We start from the raw sequence: 13,762 nt of genomic DNA, 5'->3' as shown, positions 1-13,762 counted from the left end.
CAATTATTTTTATGATTTGGAAAAGAGAATTTAATTTTTTTATGTGTGCATCAACAATAAGATAATGAGATAATCATTTTATGGGCTTCATCATTCTATTTATCAAACATATCCTTAAAGTGTCTAAATATTTTAATTTTAATTTAATTTTCCTTTTGAAATAAAAAAGGAGAAAATAATAAAAAGCCTTATTCAACTACAAGGGACTTAATTGGGCAAAAAAAAACTACCAGGGACTTAGTGGCAAAAAAAAAAAAGGGACTTGCAGCCGAAATCGCAAAAACTAAACTATGCCATGAGCAAAGCCAAAACAATAAATGGATCAACATAAAGAAATATTTAAATAAAATTTTTTAGATAAAATTCTTGAAGTTTATTATTAAAACTTATTAAATTAAAATTAAAATTGATAAATTGAATAATCTTGTTGTATAAATTAAATATGTAAATTTAAAAATTTTTTAAATAATTTTTTATATATATTTTTAAATAGATATTTTTAATAAAAATATTGATAAAATTTTTACCATAAAATAAGTATCAATTAAATTTGAAGTATAAATAATATTTTTAATATATTATTATTTTTCACATTAAATTCTATCCATCTAAACTTTTTATTAAAATTTTTATTAAATCACTTAAAAAAATTTATAAATTTTATTTAAAAAATTTCATATAAATTTTGTCCAGCTAAATCTAGCTAGGACTTGATACATGGCAGTGCCAGCACAAGCAAGCTATAGAGGTTCTTTTCTTCGAGAAAAGCATAAGATAAACTAAATTACTAATAATAAAAAAAACTTCCAAATTATATCTTATAAGCATCTATTTACATTTGATACATTTAGGTGCATGAAAATAATATATATATATATATTACCCCCCAAATAAAGAAAAGTAATATATTATATATTTGTATAGTTGAAATAAGTCGTTTGGATCCATGCACAAGTCAACAGTCTAGACATGATTTAGACATATGGATTAGTACTAATCCTAATCTTTAATTTGAAGGTTTGACAAAACCAAAATGATGCGGCCTAAATGACAAAATCGGTTGTTGGGGTTCTTTGTCTGAATCTGCCCTAATTAATTGACTGACACATCGAAAATTATTTCATATGTGGTCCAATGTTCAAACATGTCAGAGAAAAGCTGTAAGATGCAACATTTTTTTTTTTGAAAAAAAAAATTAAAACTCAACTTTTACAGAAACAAAATGTATATACATATAAAATTAACACAAATATTTGATTGGTTTGAACTTCGAGATTAAAAAATTGATTCATACATAAACCTTTAAAAATTAACATTTAATAAATTTCAAATTTATATTTTGATATATGTAACTTTTTTTTATTTTTAATTGCCTTCTCTTTTATCAAAAATAAATATTTAATTTTAACTGCTAATATAGTTTTTCTTATTTTTCTTAAGTTAACTGAACATATAAATGTCTAAGAATGCTTACTTTGTTAGGAAAATGGGGTCCAGTCCCATGTAAGTGGTTTTGGACCAAGTAAAGGCCATGGGCCTTGATCTTTTATTTTACACAGAGCCCTAGCTACTTAATAAAAAAGAGGTGGGGTTGTTTAAGGTGGGTGTCGACAACCAAGCAGAGAAAGAAGAAAAGCCAGGAAAAGCAGAGAGAGAAAAAGGAGAAGGGAGAGTTGATTAAACGGAAGTCGATACGTGGTCCGATTGAGTTGGAACCTTGTCAGGAGGTTTATGATTCAGAGTTATACATTCTGAACGGTGAAGATCGGGTTTGAAGCTCTCTAGGAACAAATCCAGGGTGTATTTGTTGAGTCACTTATTTGGTGAGATTTCTCCAATTGTTTCTTTAGTTGTTGATTAGCTCTAGTTTTAGCTAGAGAAGAACTTTGTATAACTATTATTTGATAGTGAAGATTTTTCTGGTGGCCCGTGGTTTTTCCCTCTACACTGGAGGGTTTTCCACGTAAATCTTGGTGTGCTTTATTTTTCTTGCGCATTTGATTATTGATTGTTGTCTATTGCTTCTGTATTGTTGTGATTATTGCTTCAGGCGCAACAAGTGGTATCAGAGCGAGGGTTATTTTGAGACATCGATACAGAAGCAACCCAGGATAGAAGTAAATTCTGTTTGAGATCATGGAGGGTGATACAGGTTCCATGATAAAATTGACAGCATCGAATTATTCAATTTGGAAGCCTATGATGGAGGATCATCTATACTGTAAAGATTTGTATGAGCCAGTATTGGGTGATTCGGCTAAACCAGCAGATATGAAAGATGAAAGCTGAAAGAAGCTAGGTAGAAAGACGCTGGCTACAATCAGAAAATGGGTTGATATCAGCGTGTTCCATCATGTAGCGCAGGAGTCAGATGCTCACATTGTTTGGGAAAAATTGGCAGCATTGTATGAGAGAAAAACAGGTATGAATAAAGTTATGCTTGTTAAAAAGATTGCAACTTTACAGTACAGGGATGGACGATCTGTTACAGAGCACTTGAGTGATTTTCAAGATATATTTAATCGGATGACTACTATGGAACTTAAGATGGATGATGAAATGAAGGCATTATTTCTTTTGGGTTCATTGCCAGACAGCTGGAATACTCTAGTTGTGACTGTTCTTAATTCAGCTCCTGATTATAAGGTGACATTGGAGATGGTAAAGGACAGTATGCTTAATGAAGAAGCGAGGCGAAAAGATGTAGACCCTGGGAATCAAGCTTTGGTCACAGAGAACAGGGGTAGAAACATCGACAGAGGTCAGGACTCAAAAGGCCGTGGTAAGTCTAAACATAGATCCAAGTCTAGAGGTAAAGTGAAGTGTTTCCATTGTGGTAAGGCGGGTCATATAAAACGAAACTGTAGAATCTTAAAGCAAGAGCGAAAAGATGAGAAAGGCAAGAGTTCAGATGATGGCAATGTTGCAGCAGTGAATTCAGATAGTGATTCAGTTACTTTGATTTGTACACATGGTGATTGTAATCATGTTAGTGATCCCGGCATTGAGTGGATAGTTGACACAGGAGCGGCATATCATTGTGTTCCTAAGAGAGAGTTGTTTACAACTTACAAAGCAGGAGACTTTGGTTGTACCAAGATGGGAAACAAGAGTGTGTCGCAGATTGTTGGGATTGGTGATATTGGTGTACAAACTAGTACAGGCTGCATGTTGACTTTGAGGGATGTCAGACACATTCCAGATATGAGAATGAACTTGCTTGCTATTAATGTCCTTGATAAGGAGGGATATGAAAGCCGACAAAAGAATGGACAGTGGAAGCTTCTCAAAGGATCTATGGTAGTTGCAAAGGGAAAACTATGCTGCACAATGTATAAGACATGGATGCAATTGAACGGTAACCAGGTAAATACCGTTGAAAATGATGCTTCAGCAAACTTGTGGCACAGGAGGCTGGCACACATGAGTGAAAAAGGGTTACAGGTTTTGGCAAGGCACTCTCTCATTCCCTTGACCAAAGGTATGTCTCTCGATTCATGTGATTATTGTTTGTTTGGTAAGCATCATAGAGTTTCTTTTCGTAAAAGTTCTCAGAGAAAAGAAAATAGATTGGAATTAATTTATTCTGATGTATGTGGTCCCATTGAGGTTGAATCATTAGGTGGTAGCAGATATTTTGTTACTTTTATTGATGATGCTTCACGTAAAACTTGGGTGTATATGTTGAAATATAAAAGTCAGGTACTGCAGTATTTTCAAAAATTTCATGCCATGGTTGAAAGGATGACAGGGTTACCCTTAAAGTGTATTCGAACTGATAATGGTGGGGAATACACATCTAAAAGCTTTGAAGAGTATTGCTCAAAGCATGGGATCAGGCATGAGAGGACAGAACCTGGAACACCGCAGCATAATGGTATAGCTGAAAGAATGAATCGCACCATTGTGGAAAAAGTCAGATGTATGTTGAGGATGGCAAAATTATCAAAGCCATTCTGGGGTGAAGCAGTCAACACAGCTTGTTATTTACTTAACAGGTCACCATCAGTTCCTTTGGGCTTTGACATTCCAGAAAGAGTGTGGACAGGAAAAGATGCTTCATACTCTCACTTAAAAGTTTTTGGGTGTAAAGCATTCATGCATGTACCGAAAGAGCAGAGATCAAAGCTTGACAGTAAAGCTACACAGTGTGTGTTTGTAGGATATGGTGATGAGGAATTTGGCTACAGGGTATGGGATCCAGTAAAGAGAAAGACAGTCAGAAGCAGAGATGTGGTCTTTCATGAAAAAGAAACCATAGCAGATCTTGAAAAAAATGAGAAGACTACACGAGTTACTGTTGAGTGTGATGTTTCAACACCGACAGGGATTTCACAGGAAAGAGCCACAGATGGTGAAAATGAGCCAGAAACAGAACTTGGGGATATGGATGAGCCAGCTACAGTTGGTGATGAGCCAGATGCTATTAGTTTTGAGCAGGGGGAGCAATCCTCTCTACCTGAGAGTGTTGAGCAGGGGGAGCTACCTTCAGCATCAAGTGATGTAGAGTCTCAGCCCAGAAGATCTACTAGAGAGCGCAGGCCATCTACCAGGTATTCAAGTTCAGATTTTATTTTAGTTACCAGTGAAGGGGAGCCAGAAAGCTTTCAAGATGTGCAGGCTACTCCGGATAGAGAGCACTGGTTAAAAGCAATGAAAGAAGAGATGGAGTCATTGCGAAAGAATGGTACTTATGATCTTGTTAAACTTTCAACAGGAAAGAGGCCATTAAAGAATAAATGGGTGTTCAAGTTGAAAAAGGATGGTGACAAACTAGTGAGGTACAAAGCTCGATTGGTAGTAAAAGGTTTTTCTCAAAAACCAGGCATCGATTTTGATGAGATTTTTGCTCCAGTTGTAAAAATGAGTTCTATTCGAGTGGTACTGGGATTGACAGCTAGTTTGAATCTTGAACTTGAGCAACTTGATGTTAAAACTGCATTTTTGCATGGTGATTTGCAGGAGAACATTTATATGAATCAGCCTGAGGGTTTTGAAGTGAAAGGGAAAGAGCACTTAGTTTGCAAATTGAAGAAAAGCTTGTATGGCTTGAAACAAGCTCCACGACAGTGGTACAAGAAGTTTGATTCTTTTATGGTGAGTCATAGCTATAAAAGAACAGCAGCGGATTCTTGTGTGTATGTTAAACAATTCTCTAATGGTAACTTCATTATCCTATTATTATATGTTGATGATATGTTGATTGTAGGACAAGATGCTAGTATGGTTTGCAGGTTGAAAGAACAATTGTCTAAGTCTTTTGATATGAAAGATTTAGGTCCAGCAAAGCAGATTCTTGGTATGGACATTATCCGGGATAGGAGAGCTGGAAAGCTGTGGTTGTCACAGGAAAAGTATGTTGAACGAGTGCTTGGTAGATTCAACATGCAACATGCTAAATCAGTTAGCAGTTCACTTGCCAACCATTTTCATCTAAGTAAGAAATCTTGTCCAGTGTCTAAGGAAGAGCAACTAGCTATGTCTAGTATTCCTTATTCTTCTGCAGTCGGTTCTTTAATGTATCTTATGGTTTGTACAAGGCCTGACATTGCTCATGCAGTTGGTGTAGTGAGCAGATTTCTTTCTAATCCAGGGAAGGTTCACTGGGAAGCAGTAAAATGGATTTTTAGATATTTGAGGGGTACCTCAAAAATGTGTTTGACTTATGGAGTTTCACAACCAATTCTAGAAGGGTTTACTGATGCTGACATGGCAGGCGATCTTGATGGTAGGAAATCTACTTCAGGGTATTTGTTCACTTTTGCAGGAGGAGCTGTATCTTGGCAGTCTAAGTTGCAGAAGTGTGTTGCTTTGTCAACTACAGAAGCTGAGTATATTGCAGCAACTGAAGCATGTAAAGAAATGCTTTGGATGAAACGTTTTCTTTTTGAATTGGGGTTGAATCAGAAAGAGTATGTGGTATTTTGTGATAGCCAGAGTGCTTTAGATTTGAGTAAGAATACCATGTACCATGCTAGAACAAAGCACATTGATGTTAGATATCATTGGTTACGTTCAGTGATTGAAGAACAGCAGATGCTATTGAAGAAAGTCCATACTGATAAAAATGTGGCAGATATGTTGACTAAGATACTTCCCAGGGAAAAGCTTGAGCTTTGCAGTAACTTGGCCGGAATGAGTTCCCTGGCCAAGGTAAGTTCCAAATGAAATTGCTATGGTGATGAATCTCCTTCTAATGGGACTGGAGGGGGAGATTGTTAGGAAAATGGGGTCCAGTCCCATGTAAGTGGTTTTGGACCAAGTAAAGGCCATGGGCCTTGATCTTTTATTTTACACAGAGCCCTAGCTACTTAATAAAAAAGAGGTGGGGTTGTTTAAGGTGGGTGTCGACAACCAAGCAGAGAAAGAAGAAAAGCCAGGAAAAGCAGAGAGAGAAAAAGGAGAAGGGAGAGTTGATTAAACGGAAGTCGATACGTGGTCCGATTGAGTTGGAACCTTGTCAGGAGGTTTATGATTCAGAGTTATACATTCTGAACGGTGAAGATCGGGTTTGAAGCTCTCTAGGAACAAATCCAGGGTGTATTTGTTGAGTCACTTATTTGGTGAGATTTCTCCAATTGTTTCTCTAGTTGTTGATTAGCTCTAGTTTTAGCTAGAGAAGAACTTTGTATAACTATTATTTGATAGTGAAGATTTTTCTGGTGGCCCGTGGTTTTTCCCTCTACACTGGAGGGTTTTCCACGTAAATCTTGGTGTGCTTTATTTTTCTTGCGCATTTGATTATTGATTGTTGTCTATTGCTTCTGTATTGTTGTGATTATTGCTTCAGGCGCAACATACTTAATAATGCCTAGAAACATAGGTGAAGACATGATCCTTTTTTAATCTCTCAATTATATTCAAATTAAGAGTTTAATATATTTTATCTGTTAATAAATTGCTATAACTTATAACTTCATCTTTGATTTTTTTTTTTATATACATAATGATGAATACTAGTAATTTTCATCATTAATTTTTTAATATATAAATTATAATAAGTTATATTATTTTATATAAGCTCATATTAATCAATATCACATATTTCTTCGTTTCAATTTTCTTTATTCATTTTCTTTAGATGTCTCAAAATTATAATTTCTTTTCTTTTTTGAATATCTAAACTCTTACTTTTTATATTCTTTTTTAGTTTTTGACATTTAAAATCATAAAACTTTGATTTTATAATTTTAATTTTAATATTAAATAGTCTAAAATCAAAACTCTTTTTTTTTTTTTTTAATTTCACGAAAATCAATCACCCAAACAAAATGAAACTGAGGGAGTTTAATTTGTTTTAAATGTAATTTTAATTATTTTAGATTAGGACCGACCATTGGCTCCTAGTATATATAATCTTCTAGTTTATCTCACGAGTCAGCTCCTAGATTCCATCCACCCTTAATTATATATTTCTTTAATTTCCTTTTCTCAATATTTATGGTACGTACATTCCATGTACCCCTTTATTATTATATATTTCTTTAATTTCTTTCTTTCAATATTTATTGTGGACTATATTTAGCACTTTTTGAGATTAATGATGCATTAATTATGATCATGATGATTATAAAATTAGATTTGATTTAAAAATCAACTTTACCTTTTTTTTTTTGTCCATGCAGGAATTTAATTTGGATATACGAAAATAGCGGTAGTTGCAAATATAAAATTAAAAGTGTTTATGGAGATTCACAAAGTTTTAAAAATTAAAAAAGAATTGAAAACTTTTTTTAATACTCTTAAAAATTATAATATATCTTTTTTAAATCCTTTAACCATTCTATTTACTGTTACTACTCAATACTCAATTATAGCTCACAGCCAACCAATATCCAACATTCAACAAACACTCACCGTAAAGAGTGGACACACAAAAAAAAAAAAAATCTAGATCTACCATTGTATATGAAAACTTACTGGCATATCTACTGTTATTGTTAGACATAAGTAATAGTGAACACCCAAAATTAAATTACTTTATCAATATAATTTTGTACAAAAATTAGGCATGGAAAGTCAGTCAATTAAAGTTTTTGAGATAGAATTAGCAAGTGTTTGAGTGTGTTAATTACCTTAATCTCCTCAATCTCTGGGCTCCAAGAATGATAATTAGACGCAAAATATACTCGAGGGCTCCTATCCATTATATTGTGCTCCCTGCAAAATGGTAACCAATGACATGCAAACTTAGCAGCCTCCATGAAAGCAAAGAGAGTCAAAGCTGACCCTCCATCATCTGATACATAGACGGAAAGCTTCTCTTTTGGATAATCATAAGCCATCAACGAGAGGGCTGTGTTCACCACATTCATTGGTGGCTCCTTGTGAGGATCAGCCGTGCATATGAACACGTCCAGCCCTGGAAAATCTTCTTCTTTCATGATTCCTTTGAGGTTTTCAGCGAACTCTTTACGACGAATTGGGCGCATTCGAAAAGCTTGTCCGCACGCCCACATGAAGGCAAGGACAAGATCTGAGATGAGCAAAGACAGTGTCATAGAGAAAGAGAGTAAGGTTGTGGAGTAGAGAAGTATCTGCGTATGGCGATAGAGTAGAGCAATAATTGCACACGAGTAAACCACCGCAAATACGCGGTTCAAGGCCGTCCGCTGCAGGGGTTCAAACGTGTGAAGAGGAGCTTGGGCGGTGCATCCTCCTCTTAGACCTCGGCCTTCCATCCTTGTTTGCTTTATAGAATGTATGTGCTCAATACTATGAGTTCCCTCGCATTTAGTACAGGTAATAAGTTTGTCATTACTCTTTAATTTATAGGCAAAGGAAGGAAAAGTGACGTGCCAGCACTGTATTCAGCATATAGACACTTATTAAAAATGTCTGGAAAATGGAGTTTGTAATAAATACTAAATAAATCTGTTATTACGCAATTAGTTTATGTTAGATTTGGATAATTGAAAATAAATAATTAATGAATTCGGATAGAAAATTTATTATCCATGACAAATTCGGATAGTATATAAATAATTTATCTAAGTATTCAATATCTGAATCAATTTAGATTTTAATAAATAATAATAGATATTTGAATCCATTATTCATTTTCGTATGTAAAATATATAAAATTTTATATTTATGAAAGTTTTCAACCTTAATAAATAATTTTTACTCGTTATTAGTTAAGAGTGAATTTTAATTTTAATTTTAATTCTTGTTTATTTTATACCTTGATAAAAAATTTAAATAAATAAATATTTTAACATATTCAAATATTTAAATGAATAATATTTATTTAAATAGATTTAAATTTAGTTAGTGATATTAAATTTAAATAGATATTTAAATAAATTTAGATATTATAAATATTAAATAATAAAAAATGAAATTGTTATATAAGATTCGGATGGAAATAATTTTACTTCAAATTTTACATAATTTTATTTTTTATAATAAAATTAATTTTTTTATATAAATGAGATCGCAATCTAAAAGTAATATAAATGAAAAAAAATGCATATGCTAAATTATAAACTTTAAATTTGTCGAAAATCATCTTTTAGAAAGGATTACAAGAATTTTTTAGATAATTTTATAAAATATAAATATTGTTAAAGTTCAAATCTCAATTACTTTTGAATAATTTGAACATTCAAAAATTTATATTATATATTAAAACTAACTCATTTGACACTTTTTTCAATAAATAAAAAAAATATTATACCTTTTTAATTAAAATAAAATACCCTAAAATATAATTACTAAAAAATTTAAAATGTAAGAAAAAAATAAAAAATAAATCTTCAAATTTTCTTTGTAGATCAAATATATATGTGCAAAATTTTTAATATGAAATCTAAATCTTCCATACCCACACCACCATTAACTTCCACCAACGATGTATGTACACTCAGCTAACAATTAATCCAAAACTCAACCACTAACCAAAAAAAATCAAAATCTACCACTTAACAAAAAATAAAATAAAATAACATAACATAAAAAAATAATAATAATACAACAACTAGCATCATTACCTTGGAAGCCAAGGAATAAGGACAAAATAGTAAGAGATGGGGCTTTTTGGAGTGGCGAGTGTAAGTGTTACAGGAGATTTTTAGGCCGTGACTTGGGTTGTAAATCTACATTTTTAAGGACTAATTTTGAAAAATCAGTGCTTGGAATAGTGAGGAAATTGAGGAGAATCTGTGATGAAATTTTAGGTTGAAAGGGCTCCGATGCGGACGGTGGACGGGAGTTGACACCACAGTTTCCAATAATTAAAAATCGCCTAGATAGAGAAGCTTCAATTTTAAAGGGAGAAAAGAAAAAGAGAAGTGAAAAAAATTGACTTTAAAAGAACAAACGGTATGTTGAAGAATGAAATCAAAATAAAACATAAACATCTTAAAATTAAAAATATTTAAATAAAAAAAATTATCACGCAAGCTGCATTGTGCAGCGGAGCGCAAACCTAGTTACTTGCAATTTCTCTCTCAATCAATCTCAATATTGCTGTCCCTATCTTAATCTGATGGTGGGACAGGGAGTGATGATCTATCTATTTGTCGTGTAGGAATGCTATTAATTATTCCACTTGTCTTGAAAGTTCACTTTGGAAAAAATTGTTTGCTCTTCGGCAGTTGCAGTTTGAGATACGAATGATACGTTAATATTTATAAATTATTTAAATTTGATTAAAATAAAATTTAAATTTTATTTGATTATTATTAAATTAAATTTAAATTTGAATAATTTATTTATTAATTAAATTAAATTTAAATAATTTTATATTTAATTCAAATAATTTATGAGTTTAATTCAGATTTTATAATTTAATATATTATAATTAATAAAGTATTTTAAATTGAAGTATAAATAATTAAATTTATTTTTATTTATTAAATAAATTTAAATAATTTAATTTTTATTTCAAATTAAATTAAAATTAAAAAATAAAATTTAATCAAATTCGTATTAAATTTTAAATCTTAAATTTTGAATTAAATTCGATCTCAAATATCGATTATTAATCTTGTAATTGTAGCAAGCCATTGCTTATCTCAGCTTCAATAATTTGATTATTGACCACGATAGACCAGTTTGATCTGACCTTTTCACGCCATTGCTTATCTCAGCTTCAATAATTTGATTTTGACCACGATGGACCAGCTTGATCTGACCTTTCAGGCCCTCACATTAAGTTTTTCACTTTTCTAACTTAATAATTTGATTATAAGAAGACTCAAAAAGATTACATAAGATTTGGAATATTATATAGAGAATTGATCTAATATAATAAACAAAGTTACAAATTGATAAGTATTATATATATATATATATATATGTATCTTAAAATTTTAATCTCTTGAGATAAAAAAGAGCATGATAGAATTAAAGAGAACTATCGGAATAATTTTATGTTCATCTGATAAATTTAAAAATACAATAAAAAAATAAAATTATCATCAATTTTTTTTAATTAGATATGATTGATCATCTATTAAAATATATCTTTTTAATAAAATTTTAAAATTAATTAAAATTTATTAAAAGGATAATTTTAGGGTTTACACAACTGTCTGAGTTCGAGAGTCGATTACGCGTGAAAAAAGATTAGCACCCTCACAACGTCTGTTTAAATAGTACTGTTTAATTATGTGTTATCCATTAATTTGATAAAAACAGTCTTATTTTCAGTATTTGAAAATAATTTTCTTGATTTTTTATTTATTAGAAATTGATTTTTTAATTTAATTTAATTTTTTTTAATGTTTCATTTTTTTATTCGAGAAAAATAAATTAGAACATTTTTATTGAAATAATTCTTAAAATGTTCTAATACATTTGTAACATTAGAAGAACTTTTTTTCATTTAAAGATTTTTTAAGCATCGTTTCTCAAATATCTTAGAATCTCATCTTCGGAGATTCAAAATTATTTTTTGTAAAAATCATGTTATGCATGCAATGCAAAAAATACTAATATGTTGATGCACACATTTTAGTATTGATTTTTATTATCTTTTTATTAGTTATTTAAATTTTTGAAGAAAAGAAAAATTTTTATTATATTGAAGATTTTCTATAAATATTTTAATACACTAGTAATATTAAAAAAATCTTCTCACCTAGAGATTTCTTAAAGTATCTCTACTCAAAATACTCTTACAATCCGTCATCGAATAAAATTTTTTTTCCTCATATTTTATCACCTTTTTTTAATTTATTAGTTAATTTTATTTTTTATTAAAATTTTTTTATTGTATTGAAAATCTTTTACAAATACTCCAATACAGTTGTTGTATTTAAAAAAAATATTTTCACCTAAAGATTTCGTAAGCATCACTACTCAAAGTATCTTTGAATCTCATCGTCGGATAAAATTTTTATTTTATTTTATTGCATTTGTTATTATTTTTAGGTTTATTATTTTATTTAAAAAAAACAAAAATTATCACAAAATTTTAATTATGTATTTCATTGTTTATTTATATTAATTATTATTATAAACAACATAAAATTTATTCTAGTAAATCTAAATATTTTAACATGCATAAATATTAATAATAAAATTTTAAAATAAAAAAATCTAAAAAAATTCAAAAAAATTTTTTTTTTACTTGAACGTGATTGGTCAAAGGTCCGGTTAACGCATGGTCTAGTCCTGTTAGTTCAGGTTCAGCGGTTTGGTTCCAGTCTAATTCGGCCTAGGCCGATTTAGCTGGGTCGATTCAGCTGGACTGGTGGGGAGTCAAAGGGAGAACGGGTTCGTCGAATCAAGTGTGCGGACCTCAGGTCTAGTTGCGGGTCTATGCACGGATTCTTTGGGTTAAAACGATGTCGTTTTGCTTGTTACCTAAACAATGTTATTTTGAAAGCCTATTTAAATGCCAAATTAGTTATTTTTTTTAGTTTTCTTCTTATTCTTTCTCTCTCTTCCTCTCAAACACTTTCCCTTTCTCTAGAACCCAGAATCTGGTGACTATTGCGCCATGTCGGTCGTCATTTGTCAGTTGTCAAAAAATCCTAAAATTCACCAAATGAATGTTTCCAGTCTCTTGAGTCTAGATCCGAACCTAGTTTTACAAAAAAAAAAGCTCTCAACAGCAGGGATCTGGCCTGAAAGGTTCAGTTAAACTAATTTTTCTTATTTTTGTAGATTGACGTTGTTGTTCCCGTTCTAGAGACAATTTGTTTTTTTGTGTTTGATTTTTTTTCATAGGAAGCTTTTTTTTTTAATCTAGCAGTGAGTGTGTCTTTTTTATCTATTTTTTTTACAAGATTTTTGGGCTTCTTTTTTTTCCTCTCCCTCATTGGTATTTTTACAGCTCTATTTATAGAGCAAAAAGAAAGATCAAAATCTCAAAAAATTTGAGATTTTGATTGCCTACAATTAGGACAGCCACCGATTGTTAGAATGGTTGTCAGTGGCTATCAGAGTCGCTGACAGCTGTAGGCAACTGTCAAAGTCGCTGGCAGTGTGACTACCGACGGTTAACAAAAAAGCTGTTAAAAAAAGAAAAAAAAATAAATAAATAAACTAATAAAATTGTGTCTATAACTGACTTTTTTTGCCTATTTTTGAGAATCAGGAATAAGACAAAGACAAATACACAACCATTTTATCCGAAAAGAAGAAAAAACTAGTCTAATCAGAGACTCAATTTTTTAATTGATGTTTTTAAAAATTTACAAGGGCTCATCTCAATTGAGGCTCAATGACTTTTGAAATTTTAAAAGGGCTCTTCTAAGCAAAGGTTTAACGACTTTAAAAATCCATATTGAAAAAGCTCATCTAGGCATAG

The 13,762-nt window shown here is 31.1% G+C and overlaps 1 protein-coding gene across 5 annotated transcripts in view; it reads right to left on the bottom strand.

Moving 5' to 3' along the window:
- The window catches only part of LOC111279048 (cellulose synthase-like protein G3), a 47,042-nt gene that overhangs the window by 5,560 nt on the left and 27,720 nt on the right, over positions 1-13,762 (bottom strand). For 2 of the 5 annotated variants that reach the window (XM_089746219.1, XM_089746221.1), the window contains exon 1: positions 8,076-8,212. The exons of 1 other annotated variant lie outside the window; for it this stretch is intronic. Coding sequence is in view for 2 of the 4 variants with exons in the window: in XM_022865957.2 (XP_022721692.2) it covers positions 8,076-8,681 (606 nt within the window). In the remaining 2 variants the exon portion in view is untranslated. Of the gene's footprint in view, positions 1-8,075; positions 8,771-9,992; positions 10,257-13,762 lie in introns of those variants that run through there. 2 more of the 5 variants (XM_089746218.1, XM_022865957.2) reach the window with 2 other exon arrangements.

The sequence above is a fragment of the Durio zibethinus genome, chromosome 17 (assembly GCF_047325235.1).
Source record: "Durio zibethinus cultivar Kanyao isolate XHJ-2024 chromosome 17, ASM4732523v1, whole genome shotgun sequence".
Classification (NCBI taxonomy): domain Eukaryota; kingdom Viridiplantae; phylum Streptophyta; class Magnoliopsida; order Malvales; family Malvaceae; genus Durio; species Durio zibethinus.
Note: the sequence above shows the minus strand (reverse complement) of the source record. Positions and strands in the feature narration are given on the sequence as shown.